At 44.7% G+C, this 24,563-nt stretch overlaps 1 protein-coding gene across 7 annotated transcripts in view; it reads right to left on the bottom strand.

The window, feature by feature from the left end:
• The window catches only part of cadps2 (Ca++-dependent secretion activator 2), a 371,627-nt gene that overhangs the window by 126,108 nt on the left and 220,956 nt on the right, over positions 1-24,563 (bottom strand). For all 7 annotated transcript variants that reach the window (XM_055650231.1, XM_055650236.1, XM_055650233.1 and 4 more), the window contains exons 12-14: positions 18,421-18,557; positions 8,325-8,512; positions 2,728-2,829 (exon numbers count right to left, since the gene is read on the bottom strand). In XM_055650231.1, the coding sequence (XP_055506206.1) occupies positions 2,728-2,829; positions 8,325-8,512; positions 18,421-18,557 (427 nt within the window). The remainder of the gene's footprint in view (positions 1-2,727; positions 2,830-8,324; positions 8,513-18,420; positions 18,558-24,563) is intronic.

Below are 24,563 nucleotides of genomic sequence, written 5' to 3' on the forward strand. Positions count from 1 at the left end.
GCTATCAGGCAATTGAAACATCCTACCACAACTAGAGAGCAGTCCTGACCTACCATCTACCTCATTGGTGACCCTCAGACCTGATCGGACTTTGCCGGCATTTCCTTGCACTAAACGTTATTCCCTTATCATGTATCTTCACGCTGTAAATGGCTCGATTGTAATCATGTATTGTCTTTCTGCTGACTGGATAGCACACAACAAAAGCTTTTCACTGTACCTCGGTACATGTGGCAATAAACTAAACTGAACTGGAAGAGTTGTGCCAATGGACCAGTTTCGGTGCTCTGTGCTCTGTGACTCTATCACTCTATTTCTGCTAGTCTCACAGCATAGCTGGGCTGGCAGGCTACTGAGGTATATAGTCGGCACAATGCAAGGCTTTCAGACAATCTCTGCCACTGGCTGGTGACTGTATTGAAATGGCTAGAATTAAAAATCCATTCACCTGACACAAAAACGTTGGATCTAAAGAGAGCTCCAAACTGAAGCTCATTTTCTAAAGATTATGGAATTGAGATCAAATGAGCTGAAATTGAGATGCACACAACATTCAATCTTCTCCAATTCACACTAACTCTTTTGCTTGCAACGATTGCAGGGTCTGTCATTATTTTAAATTGGACAGAAAGTCTAGTGTTAGTGTAATTGCCAGGGTAAGTGTTGGAGTGGAGGCGAGACAATTTAGCGGTGCACTGTCAGGCTTAGCGTTCTGTCCAAAGGATGTGGATTTGTAAAAATTGTATTTCACATGGAATGACTTTGTCTGTTATTTTAATAAATGCCCTCAAAGCCCTCGTTAAAACTCTCAATGGAGAAATTTGTGTGATTCTATTAATCATAATCATAATTTATTAGCCAAGCCTGTTTTGCTTATCATTCTGTCCAAAGGATGTTAATTTGTAAAATACAAGGAATTTGGTTTGCTCGAACGCTAATATTCTGCTCTCATCTCCAGGGTTACAAGCTAATCAGAGTTGAACATAGCGGAGAAAATTACAGGCATCCAGAGAAATATAAAATTGTACGGGTCCTACAATATAATGTAAGTCAAAATCACAAAACAAAACTTCAGATGCCGAGGACATGGGTTTAAAGTGAGGGGGGTGGGTTGGGGGGGATGATTTAATAGGAAACCGAGGGGTAACCGTTTCACACCAAGGGTGGTGGGTGTATAGAATGAGCTGTCGGAGGAGGTAGTTGAGGCAGGTACTATCACAACGTTTAAGAAACATTTAGAGACAGGTACATGGATAAGATGGGTTTAGTACGATGTGGGCTAAACACAGGCAGGTGGGACGAGTGTAGATAGGGCATGTTGTTCGGCATGGGCAAGTTGGGCCGAAGGGTCTGTTTCCATGCTGTATATCTCTATGACTGTACTGTAATTCCAAAAAGAAAAAACAGTGAGAAGGATCTCCAATCTGAAATGTTGACCCTGTTTCGTTATTCACGGAGGCAGTCTGACTTGCAGGGTATTTCCACCATTTTGTGATTTTGCTGTACCTTAATGTACTCCATCTTAATCTTAAGATTCAGAACTACTAATCTTTCTTTTTTCCCAACTCAATGAACTCAATGACAATGAAATTCTTTGAGTGAGTTGTCGTACAATGCAAGGAGGCAATTGATAGTTGCCGCTGTAACATCAGTGGTTTCGTTCATATTTTTAATCCAAATTATATAGCTTCCTCATAAATAGGATAGAGCACACGGCATAACAGAACAGTAACCGGCCCACAATGTCCATGCCGAGCATGATGCCGAGTTAAACTCATCTTTGCCTGCACGCGATCAATATCCCTCCATTCCCTGCATATCCACAAGCCCATCTAAAAGCCTCAGATTTCCTGCCTCCACCACCACCCCTGGCAGCGTGGTCCAGGCACCCACCACTCTCTGTGTAAAAAGCCATACCGCAACACATCTCCTTTAAATTCTCACCTTAAAGCTATGCCCTCTGGACTTTGACATTCCCATTCCCACCCAGCGGGAAAAGGTTTGGACTGTCCATCGTAAACCTGGTGCAATTATGACCAACCCGCAGTTCTAGAGTTCTACTGTTTATTTTATTGTCAGGTATACCCAGTTACAGTGGGTAAAGCCTTTGTTGCATGCTCACAAGTCAGCGGAGGCAATACACGATTGCAATCGAGCCATTCAGTGTATAGATACATGATAAGGGAATAACGTTTGGTGTACGATAAAGCCAGCAAAGTCCGATCATGGATAATCCGAGGGTCACCAATGAGGTAGATAGTAGTTCAGGACTGCAGTGAATTGAGAGGGCAAATGGGGAGGGAGGTAGTTGTAAGGGTGGGGAGGGGGGGGGACTTAGAACAGATTATATTTACGTTACATCAAGGGGATGGGCAACTTTTAGTAGTAAGTTGGTGCAGAATCTGAACTCTCAAACTAAGCCCAAGGATAAATATACTGCATTGAAAATCAACACCAGTTACATGCAGGGAGTACATTTTGTGCACATTCACCCACTGCCCTGCTGTCTGTGCAAGCAGCAAAGGGTAGAGATGCAGATCAAGAACGGCCAATAAATCGACTTAACATGGGGTTTACATTGAGGAGTTTGTGTGGTTATCGTGCCCGCTCTCTGCTCGCCTCAAACACGTCCAGTCTCGGAAAAGAAAATCACAGCCACCAGGCTTAGATGTGTGAAGTTCACAAATCTCGAGTGAGTGAATATTCTGAAACCAAAAGGCCGATTACCTGAAGTGAGTGATCTGATTCTCAAGGAGACTGAGAAGTCTTTCCTTAATTTGATTGAATCTTTCCTTCTCTTCAACCGTTACAGTTCCAATTCCATCAGGCCTGAAAGAGAAAAGATAACACCATTGAAAATTGCATAGGGTCACGTGGTAATTAGGGCGCAGGCACAGGCCATTTGGCCCAACATGTCCATGCTATGTTCTGAAGAAAGGTCTCGACCCAAAACGTCACCCATTCCTTCTCTCCAGAGACGCTGCCTGTCCAGCTGAATTACTCCAACTTTTAGTGTCTATCCACTTTTAATGATACACGAGTCCTTAATATGTCCTTGATGCCTACAGTCATCCTATCCCATAGTAGACATGATTTGTTTTTTAGATCAGTTTAGTTCAGTTTAGTTTAGAGATACAGCGCGGAAACAGGCCCTTTGGCCCACCGAGTCCACACCGACCAGCGATCCCCGGACATTAACACTATCCTACACTAGGGACAATTTACACTTATACCAAGCCAATTAACCTGCATAGAAACATAGAAAATAGGTGCAGGAGTAGGCCATTTGGCCCTTCGATTGGCACCGCCAATCAATATGATCATGGCTGATCATCCAACTCAGTATCCTGTATCTTGCCTTCTCTCCATACCTCCTGATCTCTTTAGCCACAAGAGCCACATCTAACTCCCTCTTAAATATAGCCAATGAACTGGCTTCAACTACATTCTGTGGCAGAGAATTCCAGAGATTCACCAAATGTTTTTCTCATCTCAGTCCTAAAGGATTTCCCCTCTATCCTTAAACTGTGACCCCTTGTTCTACAAACCTGTACATCTTTGGAGTGTGGGAGGAAACCAAAGGTCTCGGAGAAAATGCACGCAGGTCACGGGGAAATGTACAAACTCTGTACACACAAGCACCCGTAGTCGGGGATCGAACCCACGTCTCCGGCGCTGTGAGGCAGCAAATCTACCGCTGCGCCACCGTGCCGCTCACAATTGTCCTTCATGCTTCCGCTGTGTCAATGCACTCCTGGCTCCTAAACAGGGGACCTTACCTTCCGCACTCTCACGGGTTAGCTGCGGGAGGCGCCCCCGGGACGCAAAGGTTGAATGGCGGCCGGGCGAGGAGAGGGACGACGGTTCACTGGACGATCCAAGTGGAGGTGACGGCTGCAACGGCACTTTATGGCCAGATGCAGCTTGGACTTTGAAAATGACGCCAAAATCTGGCAACTCTGTCAAATGCTATCAATGGACTATTTATATACACTTTGTCCTCAATTTGTGATTAATCGATGCTTATGTGTAGTAATAATTGACGGCATGCAAAAAAAAAAAGAATTCCACTGTACCTCGGTACATGTGATAATAAAGAATTATTGAACCATTGACATCAATGTGAGTAAAATGGTATTGATATGCGACCATGATTGGGAAGGGGTTAACATTTCAAAATTTATGTTGGTTTACACTGAAAATGGACACAAAATGCTGGAGTAACTCAGTGGGGCAGACATCATCCCTGGAGGGAAGGAATGGGTGACGTTTCGGGTCGAGATCCTTCTGCAGGAATAAATACTATTGTTTTGTGAATCTATGGGATTCTCTGCCACAGAAGGCAGTGGAGGCCAATTCACTGGATGTTTTCAAGAGAGAGTTAGATTTAGCTCTTAGGGCTAATGGAATCAAGGGATATGGGGAGAAAGCAGGAACAGGGTACTGAAATCAGCCATGATCATATTGAATGGCGGTGCTGGCTTGAAGGGCCGAATGGCCTATTGCACCTATTTTCTAAGTTTTCTATGTATTCAAATATTTTAAACATAAAATCACTTCCACTATCTGGAAAAAAAATCATAGCTTTTTTGCTTGGCATAACCCATTTACCAAACTAATTCAAGATCAAGTTTTAAAAATTTAAAATGCAGGAACACTTAAGAGTGATCTACCCGACCTCTTTGCAGTTTAAAAATAATTAGTTTCAACAGGTTACAGTACATGATGTCTGTCAAAACAAATCTTCAGCAGAAAAAATAATTATTAATTCTAAGTAGGCGTTGAATCTCTGACATCAATCTTGGTCTCCGGTTGAGCACTACTCTGCAACTGTAGAGCAATTTGTACTGATTTAGGCAACAGTCAAGTCTCATTAACCTCTACACCAGGATTTGCAGTGCATGAAAATTTCAGAGCTAAGAACCAACGTTTTTATTGCTTATCTCTCATTCATTTGTTCTCCATCTCTCTACATCATCGCCTATATCTCTCGTTCCCCTTTTCTGGGACTTTCAGCTCTCAACCTGAAACGTCACCCATTCCTTCTCTCCAGAGAGGCTGCCTGTCCCGCTGAGTTACTCCAACATTTTGTGTCTGTCTTTTGATTCAGGGAAATGTTGCCAATGAAATGAAGCAAAGTTCTGCTGTCAGAATAACAGGGTTGCACATCAGAGGAGATGGCACCAGGTTAACCGGTGACAGCGATACACATGCTCCTTTCAGCTCCGCAAGGCATCGCGGGTGACACAGATTGTCACCTTCTAACGGCAACATTTGTCACAAAACGTGACGCGCTGCTTTATTATTTGCAAATGTCATTCTGTCAGACTTGATTGACCTGCCTGGCCGAGTGGAATGACAAGGTTGAAGCTAGGATGTGAAAGCAGAGCAGTGACGGGTCCCCGCTTCGAAACGGTGAGGCAAATATGATATGATTGAAGCGGGTCCCGGTGTAGAGAAGGTGGAAGTGTGTCACCTCTCTTCAGCTCAATGACGAACTGAAGGTGGTAATCCTCGATTGACGCGCACTCTGCTTTGAGCTGTCAACAAAGGTTGGAGTCAGTGGTAAGATGCTGGAGGACACTGTCTCGCTCGAGATCCCTCCAGTGGGCGACAATTCCAAGCCAGGCCCGTCAGGAGCCGGCGAAGTGGATGTGAACTGACAGGTGACGAAGGTGAGCCAGGAAGATGTCACTTCAGACAACCCGCATTTGAAACAAGTATCAGCAAGGTGTTGAGATACTGTCACCTCAGCTGTAGAGTTAGATTGCCCCTGGAACAAGCATTGTCATGTCGTGTAACGAAGCCAAGGGTTTCTGCCATGGTACAATATCTTCAAAATAAACGCACTACTTTCTTTTGATTGTTCAGAAAAGCCCACAACACTTATCACCAGCAAAAGATGAACAAAAAAAAAAAGGATTTCACACTGATACAGCATCTTTTATAATGCCAGATAATAGAAATTTCATTGCAGGCGGCAAGGTACCTTTGAGACACAATGAACTGCAGGAGCTGGTTTACAACAAAAAAAACATACAAAGTGCTGGAGTAACTCAGCGGGTCAGGCCACATCCCTGGAGAACATGGCGAGGCAATGCTTCATGTCGGACTGATTATAGTAGGGGCGAGAATGCTGGAAGAGAGGTGGGGTGGGGGGGCTGGACAGGGAGAAAAAGGAAAGGGAGAAATGGGTGCTCATCCAGACAGGACGAGCGGGGTTGGGGGAAGAAAAAAGAGGGGGGAGGGGAGAGTAAAAGGGTGGAGAGGGTTATATGGTATTTTTGGACTGTTGTCACTGCAACAAGGCAAGTGAAGTTCACATTTCTGCAATCACCTTGATTTCAATTTCTGCATTTTACGCTTTCCATTTTTACATCGTCTATTTTAACATATAATTATATATAATTATAAATAATATTATACGTATACATATAATAATATACATTACATATAATAGCATACATATAATATAATATATATATTATATGTATGCTCAAAATATATCTAATTATGTTAAAATACAACTTGGAAAAATTGATATATATAATTATAAATCATATGTATATCAGAATATACATGAAACAATACATTTAATATACATATATGTGTACATATAAAATGATATACACATAATAGCATACATATGATACATATATATATTATGCTATTATATGTATAATATAATAAGATACATATATATTATATTATGCTATTATATGTATAATATAATATGATACATATATATTATATTATGCTATTATATGTATAATATATTATATAACATATATTATATTAATAAATTATAAAAATAATAATTATAATATATATAAAATTATATAAGCAAGGACCTATTTTAGCTGCATGGTTTGATGGCATGGATGATTTGCCAGGTGTGTGAGAGGCTATGGGGAAAGTGGCTGGAAACTGTTATTTGAAGTCTTCACCAAACCCTCCAAAAATCTCCCAGGCCTCTCTAACGTGCACAGCAGCCGATGCAGAGGTACATGCCCCGCTTCAGGTTTCCAGCAACCCTTGTGCTTCCAAAACACTGCCACTGTTGTTTGAAAGGCCTGGCTTAAAATGTTCTTCTTGCAAGAGCACCAAGGAAAGGCAAGTTGGTACAATGTAGCTTTAGCCTCCAGAGCTTGTTACGACCATGTTTCTCAGCTTTGTTAACACTGCTCCATTTGAAGTTTGAATGATTTCAGGCTCTTTTCTTCCATAGATTGTTTAATTCAGAATCAAACCAGTGTAAACTATTCAATCAGTTATAAGCACACACTCAGCACAATGGGCATAACAGCAGTATTGCACTCAATTTGAATGAAGGAAGATTAATGTAGTCAGAGTCATAAATACATAGACAATAGGTGCAGGAGTAGGCCATTCGCCCCTTCGAGCCAGCACCGCCATTCAATGTGATCATGGCTGAACATCCATAATTAGTACCCCATTCCTGCCTTCTCCCCATATCCCCTGACTGCTGTTCCTAAAAGCTCTATCTAACTCTCTTTTGAAAGCATCCAGTGAATTGGCCTCCATTGCCTTCTGTGGTGGAGAATTCCACAATTTCACAACTCTCTGGGTAAAGAAGTTTTTCTTCATCTCAGTTCTAAATGGCCTACCCCTTATTCTTAATCTGTGGCCCCTGGTTCTGGACTCTCCCAACATCATGAACATATTTCCTGCATCGAGACTATCCAATCCCTTAATAATGTTATATGTAGTGGAGTTAGGGGATGTGTTGAGAAGGCCTCAACCAGAAAAATAACCTCAATACATTTAACTATCCTCCAAGCCAAAGGTGAATCCAAGTGTTGAGCTCACCATACTACACCATATCTAACGCCAGACCAGCCTAACATGTACGACTGTCAAGGTCCTGCTGAGGTTCATATGGACAACATCCACTGCCTTACCCTCATCAGTCCTCGTTAATGTAACCTCAAAATTTGAATAGATTGCCAATCCAAATGCTGATGGAACCTTCATTCTCCTGATAGATGCTGAGGGAACGGGTGACGTTTCGGGTCGAGACCCTTCTTCGGACTGACCCTTTTTGAGTCTGAAGAGGGGTCTCGACCCGGAACGTCACCCATCCCTTCTCTCCAGAGATGCTGCCTGTCCTGTTGATTACTCCAGCGTTTTGTGTTGTTCTTCGGTTTAAACCAACATCTGCAGTTCCTTCCTACATAATTGCTTGCATGATCAACCCAGCTGGGAAGGAGTGGAGGATCTCCAAGTCTTTCCTCCTCTTGCACGTACGTCACCACATTTCCCGCACACTATATTTGCTGGTGAGCTTTGACTTAATGGATTACCTGTTGCCATGGACGTGGGAGGCACAGAAGGCGAAGCTGTAGTGGAGGAGAGTGGGGTCTATCATGGTGCCTCCTTCTGCGCGCTCTATCAGTTCCTTGAGATAGCAGAGATGGCGATGGCAGCCTCGTAGCCCGTACCGAGAGCAGTATTCATCCAGCACAAACACCTGGCCGGGACTAAACCAACCCTGCGGCAAAAAGCAGAAGGAGATCGGAAATTATAAGAGTGCTGCACACTTTACAATTAGTCTCATGGTTCAAAAGATAATAGCAAATCTGAAGATTTAAACAGTGGGAAAATATAGCCACACTGAGTTTAGTTTAGTTTAGATATACAGCGCGGAAACAGGCCCTTTGGCCCACCGTGTCCGCGCCGACAAGCGATCCTCGCACATTAACACTATCCTACACACCAGGGACAATGTTTACATTTACCAAGTCAATTTCCCTACATACTTGTGTACTTCTCTGGAGTGTGGGAGGAAACTAAGATATTGGGGGAAAACTCATGCGGTCACGGGGAGAACGTACAAACTCCGCACAGACAGCAACCCAGGTCTCCGGCGCTGCAAGTGCTGTAAGGCAGCAATTCTGCCGCCCTGGATAATGGATTTTTGTATTATTCTCCTGCTTATCTGTAATCCACACCTGAATTCATAATATATTTGCATTTACTTTGGACCCTTAACATAGTAACAAAGGGGATGACTGAGACAGCTGTTGGGTCAATTAGCCTCTTCCCCTCTGTTATCAGGCTTCTGAATGGTTCTTCCATAAGCTGGGGTACTGCCCGAGTCGCCTCTAACCCATTGCAGACATTGGACTTTGTCTCTGGAATTATGTTCTATGATGCTGAGGGACCTCTCGTTTTATGTGTGTTTCATTTATGCATTTTAAAAAATAACATGTTTGTTCCTTTAATACCTAAGTGTTTTGCACGCTGGCAATTTTGGAATAATGCACTTAAATTTACTGCTGACGGCATATCGCATATATGTTTAATTTATGCATTTTTAAATCGCGCAATGCTTTGCAAGCACATTAACCGCACGTGAAACGCGAGGTGCCTGCATATTCTGTACTCAATGTGTAGGTAGGAACTGCAGATGCTGGTTTACACCGAAGGCAAAGACAAAATGCTGGAGTAACTCAGCGGGGGCAGGCAGGGTCTCTGGAGAGAAGGAATGGGCGACATTTCGGGTCGAGACCCTTCTTCAGACTGAGAGTCAGGGAAGAGGGAGACAGAGATAAGGAAGGGTTTGGTGTGAAAATGAGACGTCAAAGGAGAAGAAAATGTAGAATAGATCATTGTTAGCGAGGAGAAAGTGACAACAAAGGAAACAGAGATAAACTGTAACCCGGGGGACAGACAGACTGGTCGGAGAACTGGGAAGGAGGTGTGGTGGAGAGAGATGGAAAGCAAGGGTTAGGGAAGTCAATGTTCATACTGCTGTGGTGTTAGCTGCCCAAGCGAAATATAAGGTGCTGTTTCTCCAATTTGGACTCTCATCTTCCCTTTCGCTCTACATATTGTACTTCAGTCTGGTCTCCACGACAGTGTTGTATGTGGGGACCCTACTTGATGCATATTTGCTGCACACATTAACAGTGGTCCATTGAGTTCATGCAGCCAGAGTATGTGAGAGATGCTACTTAAGTTCATGGTCAATTCACTGCTCAGTTACGCAGTTGTGAAGGGTGACGTGTGTAGTGCATTTGATGGATGCATCCAACCTTCAACCAAAACATAAGACGTTATCTCTGGTATGGGTACATACAACAGGAGTCCTCTTGTTTGAGAATATAAAACACGACATCTCATTTAAAAATCTCCAGGTTCTGGAACTTCCAACTGATGTTCTTTGAATTAACTGCAAAACCGATACAAGGCTAGCGGTCTATCGAGAAAGATTGAAATATTCACCACTCTACGCCCCATGTTGAGACTTGAAACTGCCATTGATCCGCATCCTTCACTTGAGAATCTTGTGAACACTTGGCACACAAGAACACGCTCTCAATTCCCCTGTCAGCAAGTATGTTCTGTCCTTGAATATCAGAAAGGGCTGCACAGTTCTGAACAGCCATCATGTACTGAGTACAAAATGAACCAAAGAATAAAACGTCGCTTAAACCTTTAGGCATTGCTCAAGAGCTCTCTCGAGTTCAGTTTAGAAATACACTATTGAAACAGCCCCTTAGGCCCACGGATAGTCCATGCCGACCATCGATCACCCAGACTGTGGTTCTATGTTCTCCCACCCTATACACTGGGAAAAATTTAAAGAGGCCAATTACAGAAAGCCTACAAACCTGTATGTCTTTGGAACATGGGAGGACCCGGAGGAAACAGGGAGAACGTGCAAACTCCGCACAGACAGCAACCACCCCCCCCATAGTCAGGATCGAGCCGGGGCCTCTGGCACTGTAAGGCAGCAGCTCTACCGCAGCACCACTGTTCCCCAGTCTGTGCAAAAGCCTACAAAATGTTCTTTATAATCTCTTGTCAATAGGTGTCGATTCATGAGGGGACATGAAATCGAAGTGGGAAATGCCCAAGGAGCCTCTTTTGACTCATCTTTATACAATCCGTCTGCGCCTGGAAAAAGTAGACTCAGGAACTGCAGCTGCTGATTTATGGAAGAAGACACAAAGTGCCGGAGTAACAGCGGGTCAGGCAGCATCTCTGGAGATGGACACAAAAAACTGGAGTAACTCAGTGGGACAGGCAGCATTTCTGGAGAGAAGGAATGGGTGTCGCTCTGGATCGAGACCCTTCTTCAGACTGAAAGTCACGGGAAAAGTAAACGAGAGATATAGACGGTGATGCAGAGATATATAGAACAATGAATGAAAGAAATGCAAAACAGTAACAATGAGAAAGGAAACAGGTCATTGTTCGCTGTTTGTTGAGTGAGAACGAGAAGCTGGTGGAAGAAAGGAAGAGGTGGCCAGTGGGCTGAGGGAGAGCTGAGAAGGGGAGGAGAGAGTAGGGACTACCTGAAATTAGAGAAGTCAATGTTCATTCTGCTGGGGTGCAAACTGCCCAAGCGAAATATGAGATGCTGCCCCTCTAATTTACGGTGGTCCTCACTCTGGCCATGGAGGAGGCCCAGGACAGAAAGATCCGATTTGGAGTGGGAGGGGAAGTTGAAGTGCTGAGCCACCGGGAGATATGAGCCACCAGGAGAAGATTGTGAAACTGGGATAAGGATAGAACTAGTATACAGGTGGTCAGTGGTCAGTGGTCGGTGGTCGGTGTGGACTTGGTGGGCCGAAGGGCCAGTTTCCATATTGTATCCTTAAACTAAACTAAACTAAAAAATAGGCAAATTCCCCTGTGACTACCAAAAATACTTTGTAAGCTTTCTGCTTATTAAATGTTGGCATAACAAACTTTGGAGGTACATTTGTTCTATGTGTAAAAGTACCTTGCAGCTTCAGTGAATCACTATTATTTTGCCCAACCTTGACAAACCTGGGAAAAGAATAAAATGGGCAAAACAAAAAAATCACAAGACTCATAAAAGTACAAAAGGAGCAAGGATGTAATTTGTAACAGGGTTGTTATTAGCAGTGATGAAGTTCGTGTATCTCAGGGACTGTGTTTCCATTTGGATATTTAATCGAGCCATGGGAATAACAGACATCGAACAAAGAGCTTAATCATCTCACACATGCAATCAATGAAACAACTTATTTTATTTTTTTCTTTGTATGCCAAGGACAGCAGGAGAGAAAGAAAAGATATTTTGACAATATATAGAAAATAAGACAATACATTCAATACTTTGCAGCAGGAATGTATTGAATTTAAAACATTCAACTTTCACAACTTTAATGGCAAGCTGTGGCATTCAACTGAGGGCTGCATTTGCAATTGACATTATTTTATTAAAATGTGTTGCATATCCTAAACACTCGTCGTAAAGTGGAGCGAAGTTAAAGGTTGAATGGCCTGTTGATGGTTTAAGTGTGCAGCAGCTTTCGTTTAGTTTAGAGATATAGCGCAGAAACAAGCCCTTCGGCCCCCCGAGTCTGCGCCGACCAGCGATATCCGGTGCACTCATACTATCCTACGCACTCAGGGGGGAAAATTTGCAATTCTATCAAGCCAATTGGCCTACAAATCTGCAAGTCTTTGGAGTGTGGGAGGAAACCGGAGCACCCGGAGAAAACCCACGCAGGTCACTGGGAGAACGTACAAACTCCATAGAGACAGCACCCGCAGTCAGGATCAAACCTGGGTCTCTGGCGCGGTAAGGCAGCAACTCTCCTGCTGCGCCACTGTGCCGACCATGGTGTATTATTTTAGAGTTGAGCAGGGCTGTGTCCCCCTCACCCCCCTTTCCTGGCTAATATTCACCTTTCAGTCAGTCACAGCAAGACAAATGGTGTTGCCATGGTGATGTAGCAGTCGTGAGGTGTTCTGTTCACGCATACTTCAAAAAGTTTATTTCTGCTCCTGACATTCTTACATAGGAGTAACTTGTCTATGTCATTCTCTGTTAGGTACCTTACATACAGGACAATAAAATGTGTCTATCATGTTAGTGGTACAACTAAACTTAAAGGAAGACAAAAGGGCGACTGCATACGGCAAGCGCGACATAACGTGGTCGCTTGAGCCGTACGGCCTCGCGGGGCCGGTGCCACTTCGATCGCCAGAGCCGTATGGAGTTGTGCGGAGCTGGTCCCGACATCGCGCGGGGCTCCGAAAAACTGACACTGTCCAAAAATTCCGCTCGGCAACGGCCTGCCGGGCCGCAGCCACATTGAGGCCATACGCACCGCCTCGACGGGCGTGCGCAGCGTCTCGACACCGTATGCAGCGTCTTGACGCCGTACGTCACGCGCGAACTTCCCGCGGACTTCGCTCGAATTTCGTCAACTCGTACGGGATCACTCGACCTCTGCACGGCCCCCGCTTCCGGTTTGGTCGCGCTCGCCTCATGCGGGCACATGCTGGTAGGACCGGCCCTGTACGGGGATCACTCGACCTCCGCGCGGCCCCCGCGCGGCCCCCGCTTCCGGTTTGGTCGCGCTTGCCGCATGCGGTTGCATGCTCGTGGGACAGGCCCTTTAAGCATAGATATTTACAGCAAAAGTTGGCTTTTCAGCCCATCGTGTGTATTCTGCCACATTGTAGAGCAGTCCAGTCCTCAATAACACCCATCCCCACCAACCAATAATTCCACCGCCATTTTAAATATTCGTCAGATTTCCTCTTAAAAGGTGGAATCACATCAGAATTATACAATTATGAATTATATCTAACATGCCAAGATATAACTTGTTGAAACACAGGTACTATCGCAACGTTTATGAAACATTTAGACAGGTACATGGATAGGATAGGTTTAGTGGGGTATGGGCCAAACGCAGGCAGGTGGGACTAATGTAGATGGGGCATGTTGGGCTGAAGGGTCTGTATCCATGCTGTATCACTCTATTAAACAAGGAAACGTAGACATTGGTTTACCAAAAACCTGTCTGAAGAAGGGCGCCGACCCATTGTGTCACTGTGCCACCCTTTTCCAGCATTCTCCCTATCTACACCCGACCACATAATTTTGAAGAAGAGACCTGACCCGAATGTCACTTATCCATGTTCTCCAGGGATGCTGCCTGACCCGCTTTGTGCCATTTTTCCTAAGTTGTAACTCCCTCTTCTCTGTCCCTTAATGACATTGCTAAACCTCTTACCGTGTATGAAGGAACTGCAGATGCTGGTTTGAAACCGAAGATAGACACAAAATGCTGGAGTAACTCAGCGGGACCGGCAGCATCTCTGGAGAGAAGGAATGGGCGATGTTTCGGGTTAAGACCCTTCTTCAGACAGTTATTTTGTAAGCAAACATCCATGGTTCCTTGTTTCACAGAGTTATACAGTGTAGAAACAGACTCTTCGGCCCAACTTGCTCGCACATCGACCAACATGCCCCATCCACACTGGTCCCATCTGCCTACGTTTGGCCTTCCCTCTTATCACTCAGTAATCTGTGCCATACTCCACATCAAAGGCAATTTATGTCTCAAACTTCCGAACACAACATATTAGAACATAAAAAAGTTGAGTCGCCTATCCATGTTTCCCAGAGATGCTGCCTGACCCGCTGAGTTATTCCAACACTTAGTGTTCCGTTCAAAGGCTGTCTTGCCACTGTTACACCTGAATTTGCAATTAACTATCTCTGTTTTAATCTTTACATTTCAAAACTATAATATTTTACAAAGAAACTGCAGGGGATTAAAGAGTAAATTAGTCAAAGGACAATGTTTACTTGCAAACGTTAATCAAGACATCCTTTAATTCAGATTTAACATCACTGATAAATAATCCTGTTCAACTGTTCAATAACTTAGGTGGAATGCGAATTTTCTGCAGGTAACACCACAGAGGGATGTTATGATGGAACCACAATTTAGGATAACCATCTGATAGACAGGGATTATATTATTTTTGAAAGAAGACAAAAAGTGCTGGAGCATGTCAGGCAGCATCTCTGGAGAGCAGGGAAAATGACAGTCGGGTCAGGTCTCTTCTCATACTGATGGGGATGGCAGTGGAGAGGGCGAATGCTGGAAAAGAGGTAGGCTGTCACAGTGGCACAATGATATTGTGCATTAAAAAACCCAAAGACCCGGATTCGAATCTTGCCACGGGATGCTCTCTGTACGGAGTTTGTACGTTCTCCCTACGATCCCATTGGTTTTCTCTGGGTGCTCCAGTCTCTCCCCACATTCTAAAGAAGTGCAGGTTTTGGAGGTTCATTGGCTTCTGTAAATTGTCCCCGGTGTGTGGAATAGAACTCGTGTACTGTATGTGTGATTATTGGTCTGCGTGGACTCGGTGTGCCGCAGGGCCTGTTTCCTTGTTCTCTCAAAACTATATGGATATGCGGAGAAAGAAGGAACAGGGTACTGATTTTGGATTTTCAGCCATGATTATATTGAATAGCTGTGCTGGCTCAAAGGGCCGAATGGCCAACTCCTGCGCCTACTTTCTATGTTTCTATGTTTTTGTTTCTTTTTTTTTAAATTATTATTTTTTTGTATTTTATTAGAAATAGTGTACATTACAATGATGTATGTGTTTCTATGTTTCTATTGAATTATGTTTCTAACTAAACTAAACTGGACAGCAGTGGAGAAAGTCAATATATTCAATAGATTCAAGCTGCTGGGACTTAATATCTCTGACGATCTGGCCTGGGCCCAGGATTGATGCAATCCCTACGATAGCTCATCAATACCTTCACTTCCTTGGAAGATTGGGCAGATTGATTATGTCAGTGAATACTTGTTGATAGAGTCACAGAGTGATACAGTGTGGAAACAGGCCCTTTGGCCCATCTTGTCCTCACCGGCCAACATGTCCCAGCCACACTATTCCCACCTGCCCGCATTTGGCCCATATCCCTCCAAACCTGTCCTGTCCATGCACCTATCTAACTGTTTCTTAAATGTTGAAATCGTCCCTGCCTCAACTACCTCCTCTGGCAGCTTGGCCCATACACCCACCACCTGATCAGTTCTGTTTTGAAGACCGTATATTCTTTTGTAAAGTAATTCTTTGGAGAGCCGGGCAGACAGTTCTCATTCTGGAAACATGGTGGATGGCACACAGCGAGACTCCTCCTGGTCTGTTCCAATGTCTCAAGCACCGATGCCAATTATTTGCTTGATAATGATGGTGGTTTTGTGAGCCAATTTGTAACAATGGTCCTCTTCTCTCTGCAGCTGCTGAGAGTGTTAGTCTTACTCTCCCATGAGCATAAGATAGTGCTTGTATTTTGATTAACACCAATTATCCCCTGTATTTGGGGATTAACAGCACTTCAGCGAAATTGAATATTACTTTCATACTGTACTTGCGGATCAGCAAATAACGAGATGATAATATTGGCCCTCCATTATAAAGCAACAAATTAGTGGATGCTATCTATTCACGGGCAGCACAGTGCCCAGCGTCAGTTACAGTTGCTGCCTAACAGTGCCAGAGACCCGGGTTCGATCCCAACTACGGGCGCTGTCTGTATGGAGTTTGCACGTTCTCCCCGTGACCTGCGTGGGTTTTCTCAGAGATCTTCGGTTTCCTCCCACACTCCAAAGACGCACAGGTATGTAGGTAAATGGGCTTGGTATACATGTGAATTGTCCCTAGTTTGTGTAGGATAGTGTTAATGTGCGGGGATCTGTGTGGACTCGGTGGGCCAAAGGGCCTGTTTCCGCGCTGTATCTCTAAACTAAACTAAACTCAACTTCTCATATCTCACAGGGATTATCATCGCCACCATCAATACCCTGGGTCGATATGCCATTGATCAGAGACTCAACTGGATCAGCCCAGTACGTTAAAAAAGCAGTGAGCAATTCAGACAGGGACACGTCAAAGACTTTCCACTATCCACTGGATACAGTTCCTGAGTTTTGGGCACATTGGCCTTCGTCACTTGGGAGGTCATGCTGCAGTTGTATAAGAGGTGTATATATTCCTTGTATATTGGTGAGGGTGTATTTAGAGTATTGTGTTCAGTTCTGGGCACCATGTTATAGGAAAGATGTTGTTATGCAGGAAAGGGTGCAAAGAAGGTTTACGAGGAAGTTGTCAGGACTCGAGGGCCTAAGCTATATGGAGAGGTTCAGGCTAGGACTATTCCTTGCAGCGCAGGTGGATGAGGGGTGAACATATAGAGGTGTACAGAAATCATGAGAGGAAAGGATTGCGTAGATGCACAGAGTCTCATCCCCAAAGTTGGGGAATCAAGAACCAGAGGACATAGGTTTAAGGTGAGGAGGGGGGGGGAGAGAAAGATCTAATAGAAAGCTGAGGGGGAACTTTTTAACGCAATGGATGGTAGGTGTATGGAACAAGTTGCTGGAGGAGGTAGTTGGGACAGATATTATGAAGGCATGAAGAGTTACTAGAAATTAGCCAAATCAACGTCCATCCTGCTAGGTTGTGCTAACAGTGGTATAAACCAGCATTTGCAGTTTATGTTCATGTTCTAGGAGCAGAATTAGGTCATTTGGCCCATCAAGTCTACTCTGCCATTCAATCATTGCTGATCTACCTTTCCCTCTCAACCCCATTCTCCTGCCTTCTCCCTGACACACTAACTAATCAAGAATCTATCAACCTCTAACAAATGAAATCCCCCGCATCTCCTTTCTAAATGTACGTCATTTTACTCTGAGGCTGTGGCCTCTGGTCCTTGACTCCTCCATCAGTGGAAGCATCCTCTCCATAACCACTCTATCCAGGCCTTTCCCTATTCGGTAAGTTTCAATGAAGTTCCTGCTCATCCTTCTAAACTCCAGCGAGCACAGGTCCAGTGCCATCAATCATAGAAACATAGAAACATAGAAAATAGGTGCAGGAGTAGGCCATTCGGCCCTTCGAGCCTGCACCACCATTCAATATGATCATGGCTGATCATCCAACTCAGTATCCCATACCTGCCTTCTCTCCATACCCCCTGAGCCCTTTAGCCACAAGGGCCACATCTAACTCCCTCTTAAATATAGCCAATGAACTGGCCTCAACTACCTTCTGTGGCAGAGAATTCCAGAGATTCACCACTCTCTGTGTAAATAATGATTTTCTCATCTCGGTCCTAAAAGACTTCCCTCTTATCCTTAAACTGTGACCCCTAGTTCTGGACTTCCCCAACATCGGGAACAATCTTCCTGCATCTAGCCTGTCCAACCCCTTAAGAATTTTGTAAGTTTCTATAAGATCCCCCCTCAATCTCCTAAATTCTATTGTTCCTTCCTTTCTCCCTTTCAAAGTTACAATGACCAAAAGGGTTATAGAAGATATAAACCTGCTGATTGAGGCTGGATGTTAATAATGCAATTTTGTTGGTTCTTTCGAGATGTTTAGTCCTTGTATGACCCCCTGTTTAACGTACGTCCCTTTGCTCAATACCTTCCCCCGTTCAGTGACACAACAGTGGCCATCAACTATTTTCAAGTCTGAAACCTACTGGCGAAAATCCTTAATCTTACTCCTGGCAGGAGGTTTTTCAACCACGAGTCTGGTGAGATGAGTAATTTTGTCCCCAACACCTCCGCTCTGCGGGCTGCTTACCAGACAGGAGTATGAATCGTTCAGCCTGTGCTCCAGCGTTTTCCTTTGAAGCACTTCGAAAAGGGTTGAGTGGTCAAATTTGCAGGGATCAGCAGCGATGAACTCGTCCATCCCTTGCTTCTGAGCCCGGTCGGCATCTACAACAATAAAGTGAGTGATGAAAGTCAGCGTGCGACCAGGCTAGACTAGACTAAACTAAACTTGTTCCTTTTAAATTCAGATTCAAATGTCGGCAGCGGCAATGTTGAAATGATTTCAAAAAGAGAAGCTTGATTCGAAATATAGTTATGGCAGCTTTTACTATGATGGAACAGCCTTGATCTGGGATTTATTGCAAAGATTAAGCAGCAAAGGTGATGCGCCATGCACTATAGTGTGTTCTCCGCTGAGCTACTGCTGTACAAACAACGCAAAGCTTCATAAGTCCATCAGTTCATAAGTGATGAGTGACCCACTCATTCCTGGGATCATTCTCCTAAACCTCTGGACACTCTCCAACGCCAGCATATCCTTCCTCTGAATACTCCAAATGTGGTCTCACCAGCGTCCTATAATGCCTCGGTACACAAAAATGCCCATCCCCCCATCAGTCTGCAGAAGGGTTTCGGCCAGAAACGTTGCCTATTTCCTTCGCTCCATAGATGCTGCTGCACCCACCGAGTTTCTCCAGTCACAACCTCCTATAATGCCTCAGCATTTCATCCCTGTTTTTGTATTCTAATCCTCTGGAAATAAATGTTAGCATTGCGTCTGCCTTTCTTACGACCGATTCGACTTGCAAGTCTCTCAATATCATTAGAAGGCAGAACTGACGACAACGTTTGGTACTTGCACACGTGCAGTGATATGCAGAAGATGCGTGGGTGCAGTCAATGCGCTTCTTCGTCTCCACGGGCTGCAACGTTGCAGCTTCGAGTCAATGCAATCTGAACTGTTACTGTCGTTCTGATGCAACTTAGGATAATTACATCAAATAGTGCAAGGGCAGGATGGAGTGGATATGGAGAGGATGTTTCCACAAGTTGGAGAGTCTAGGACAAGCGGGTACAAACTAAAGGGACAGACCTTTAGAAAGATGAGAAGGAAATTCCATCCGGCACTCAAATACACCTGGAACATCTCCCTATCGTTTCTAGACCTAACTATCTCCATCGCAGGGTACAGACTACTGACCGAAATCTACCATAAACCCCCTGACTCCCATGGTTATCTGGGTTACACTCCTTCCCATCCTGCTTCCCCTAAGGACTCTATCACTTACTCCCAATTCCACCGTCTACGCCGCATCTGCACCCAGGATGAGCTGTTCTAAACCAGGGCATCGGAGATGTCCTCATTCTTTAGGGAACGGGGGTTCCCCTCTTCTACTATAGATGAGGCTCTCCCCAGGGTCGTAACTCTGCTCTCACTCCCCATCCCCCCACTCGTAACAAGGACAGAGTTCCCCTTGTCCTCACCTTCCACCCTACCAGCCGTCACATACAACAAATAATCCTCCAACATTTTCGTCACCTCCAACGGGATCCCATCACTGGCCACATCATCCCATCTCCTCCCCTTTCAGCTTTCTGCAGAGACCGCACCCCCCGTAACTCCCTGGTCAATTAGTCCCATGAAATGCAATACTTGTCGCTTTACCTCCCCCCTTGACTCCATCCAAGGACCCAAGCAGTCTTTCCTGGCATGTCAGAGGTTCACCTGCACCTCCTCCAACCTCATCTATTGCATCCGCTGCTCTAGGTGTCAGCTGCTCTACATCGGTGAGACCAAACGGTTTACAATAACCAACCTGATCTCCCGGTGGCTCAGCACTTCAACTCCCCCTCCCATTCTGAATCCGACCTTTCTGTCCTGGGCCTCCTCCATGGCCAGAGTGAGTCCCACCGCAAATTGGAGGAGCAGCACCGCATATTTCGCTTGTGTAGTTTACACCCCAGCGGTGTGAACATTGACCTCCAATTTCAGGTGGTCGCTGCGTTCTCGTTCCCCCCCCCCCCCCACCCCCCCATCAGTCTGAAGAAGGGTCGCGATCCGAAACGTCGCCTATTTCCTTTACTCCATAAATGCTGCCTCACCCGCTGAGTTTCTCCAGCATTTTTGTCTACCTTTGATTTTCCAGCATCTGCAGTTCCTTCTTAAACAAAGGAATTTCTGTAGTTAGAGGGTGGAGAATAGGTGGAATTCATTGCCACAAACCGTTGTGAAAGTAAGGATGCAGGTACAGCAAGCAGTGAAGAACGCGAATGGCCTGTTGGCCTTCATAACAAGAGGAGTATAGTATAGGAGCAAAGAGGTCCTTATACATCCTTCGCTCCATAGATGCTGCTGCACCCGCTGAGTTTCTCCAGCTTTTCTGTATAACCTCCGAGGTCCTTATACAGTTGTCTAGGGCCCTAGTAAGACCACACCTGGAGTATTGTGTGCAGTTTTGGTCCCCTAATTTGATGAAGGACATTATTGCTATTGAGGGAGTGCAGCGTAGGTTTACAAGGTTAATTCCTGGGATGGCGGGACTGTCATATGCTGAGAGAATGGAGCGGCTGGGCTTGTTTACTCTGGAGTTTAGAAGGACGAAACATATAAGATTATTAAGGGTTTGGACACGCTAGAGGCAGGAAACATGTTCCCGATGTTGGGGGAGTCCAGAACCAGAGGCCACAGTTTAAGAATAAGGGGTAAGCTATTTAGAAAGGAGACGAGAAAACACTTTTTCTCACAGAGAGTTGCGAGTCTTTGGAATTCTCTGCCTCAGAGGGCGGTGGAGGCCAGTTCTCTAGATACTTTCAAGAGAGAGCTAGATAGGGCTCTTAAAGATAGCGGAGTCAGGGGATATGGGCAGAAGGTAGGAACGGTGTACTGATTGGTGATGATCACATTGAATGGCGGTGCTGGCTCGAAGCGCCGAATGGCCTCCTCCTGCACCTATTGTCTATTGTTGTGAAGGCCATGCCAATGGATATTTTTAAGGCAGAGATTGACATATTATTGATTAGTAACGGTGTTGGCGGTTAGTATCCTTCGTCTATGAATTAAGAACGTCCTTGATGCTCAATCCCACTGAAAAAACTAACTGACCTGCTGAGTTCCTCCAGCATTTTGTGTCGATCTTCATATCTTTTTAGTTTCCCCAATGTACGTAACACCTTGAAGCCGTGGCCTTTGCCATGACTCCAATTCAGAGTTGATGATTACAAAATAGTAATTTCGGGACATCTTCTGCCCTTTGTACATTTCCTATATAACTTAGTTTAGTCTGCCTCAAACACCTTTAAATTGTCATTCATTTCAGTGCAGCAGTTCCTTCCAACTCTTGTCCTTTAAATGGCAGCAGCCCAGCATTGCCGCGCCTTTACACACTCCCATTGATTTTGTGCCTTTTGAAGATATAGTCGTGGGTGCTTTCAGCGCCCGCGGTGTTTATCAAGGAAAAAGTGAAGCACAATAATTGCTCCGTTCGGCATTACCTATTTGTCCGCACTTCAAATGCGCTTTAGCTGTCAACCAATTTATAAAGAGGGAAAATGCATTCCACTGCTGCATAAAAGGGGCAGCTATTCCCGAGAAACTCATCTCGTATTGGATCCATCCTAGCAGAAGGCAATTTGTGATCTGCTTTGAATTGATTTTTTTCTCTTTCAATGCCGAGCTGACTTCTTCCTTTAATTCCAAAGTAGGTCAATATATGTTCATTATTCAAAAAGTCTAATCCTTAATGTAACCCGCGCAGCGTTGCTGAGTTTGGATTCCTCGATAATTGCTTGCTGAAAGTGCACTGAAGTGCTCGTCAGAATAAAAAAATTCTTAGAAAGGGAGACAAAAAGCTTAAGGATGGACCCATAATAGCAAATGTTGCGATAAAACTCATTATTGATCTGCAGATGTGATGTTAACATATTTAGTCACTTTCAGAAATTTAGCCCCAGATCATATTGATCCATGTCAAGTCTAACATTCAGCAACCATGGAGGATGGAGGACATGTGTCATGTAATCTGAAGGATCTGCAGTGCCACACGTTTGATATAGTAAAATCTATGTGACAGATCTTTCAAAGGTGGATGGATGTAGGATGTAAAAGCTCCTGACGGCATTAACAGCAGGGCTTAATAAGACTCCAGGTATGAGGGCGAGTCAATGAAAACACACAACGTGCTTGTTTGGCATCTCGGGCGTTGCTGATTTAAACTAACAAGCAAACAAGGATGCACTTGAAGCCAAGCAAATGGCCTAAAATTATCCACTGTGTTTTAATGCTTCCCAAAGTGCTGGAGTAACTCAGCGCGTCAGGCAGCATCTTCGCAGAACATGGATAGGTGATGTTTCGGGTCGGGACCCTCTTCAGACTTAAGGACGGTCCTGACCCGAAACGTCACCTATCCTTTTTCTCCAGAGATGCTGCTTGACCCACTGAGTTACTCCAGCGCCCATTTTGTTTTGTAAACCAGCATCTGCAGTCCTTTGTATCCACATCTACATCTGTCAAAAGAAACCATTATATTTTCTTAGGATATTTCCACTTTAGGACCATAGAGCCTAGCCTCCCCATTAGAGGTTGTTGAATCTGTAGAATCCATTGGCATAGATGGAAGTGGAGGCAAAGTCATTGGATATTTTTAAGATGGAGATAGACAGATTCTTGATTAGTAATGGTGTCAAGGGTCACGGGGGGAAGGCAGGAGAAAGGGGCAGAGAAGGAATGATAGATCAGCCATGATTAAATGGCAGAGTAGACTCGATGTTCCAAATGGCCTACTTCTGCTCCCATGACTTAAGAACTTGACTTTGAATTGTCATCAATGTAGTTGATATATGTCCTTGAAATAAGTGTAACTGTTGATCAATTCATAGCAGAGTGTCGGCACTTTGATTGGATCCAGACCATTGATACATAAAATACAAAAGGAAAGCCATTGGGCCCACCATGACCATGTCAATCTTTGGACAAAGTTGTGCAAACATTCTTGCATCCACTGAACACCTCCACTTAAATGTCCTTTATCCACACAATTAACCACATTGCAGTAATCTGGATCCAAGGACTTTCGAGGTGCATTGTACGTACGTAACACAAGCATGTAAGCATCAGGGAGGCTGGCTCGTTCCTGGGAGTGGAGTTGGATTTATTAGAAACATAGAAAATAGGTGCAGGAGTAGGACATTCGGCCCTTCGAGCCTGCACCGCCATTCAATATGATCATGGCTGATCACCCAACTCAGTATCCTGTACCTGCCTTCTCTCCATACCCCCTGGTCCCTTTAGCCACAAGGGCCACATCTAACTCCCTCTTAAATACTGCCAATGAACTGGCCACAACTACCTTCTGTGGCAGAGAATTCCTGAGATTCACCACTCTCTGTGTGAAAAAAAATGTTTTCCTCATCTCGGTCCTAAAAGAATTCTCCCTTATCCTTAAACTGTGACCCCTTGTTCTGGACTTCCCCAACATCGGGAACAATTTTCCTGCATCTAGCCTGTCCAATCCCTTAAGAATTTTGTAAGTTTCTATAAGATCCTCCCTCAATCTTCTAAATTCTAGCGAGTACAAGCCGCGTCTATCCAGTCTTTCTTCATATGAAAGTCCTGACATCCCTGGAATCAGCCTGGTGAACCTTCTCTGTACTCCCTCTATGGCAAGAATGTCTTTCCTCAGATTAGGAGACCAAAACTGTACGCAATACTCCAGGTGTGGTCTCACCAAGACCCTGTACAACTGCAGTAGAACCTCCATATGCTCCTATACTCAAATCCTTTTGCTATGAATGCTAACATACCATTCGCTTCCTTCACTGCCTGCTGCACCTGCATGCCTACTTTCAATGACTGTATTGGAGTGGGGGAGGGTGCTCCTCAAACTGCAGCGCATCTTGGGCAATACAGCTCACCCCTCGCCATGACTCACTGGTCAACCTGAGGAGCACCTTCACCAACAGACCTGTTCCACCAAGATGCGGCACAGAACGCCACAGGAGATCATTTTCCCCTGTGGCTATCAAACTGTACAACTCCTCCCCCTTCTGTCGTGGGGAAGACTGACTCCCCTCCCCCCTCCCTTCCTAATCTTTGCACATCCCCCCAAACCTGGGCCTTGCACTCCTCACTTTAATTTCATTTAGAAACATAGAAAACATAGAAATTAGGTGCAG

The sequence above is a fragment of the Leucoraja erinacea genome, chromosome 19 (genome assembly GCF_028641065.1).
Source record: "Leucoraja erinacea ecotype New England chromosome 19, Leri_hhj_1, whole genome shotgun sequence".
In the NCBI taxonomy this organism is placed as follows: Eukaryota; Metazoa; Chordata; class Chondrichthyes; order Rajiformes; family Rajidae; genus Leucoraja; species Leucoraja erinaceus.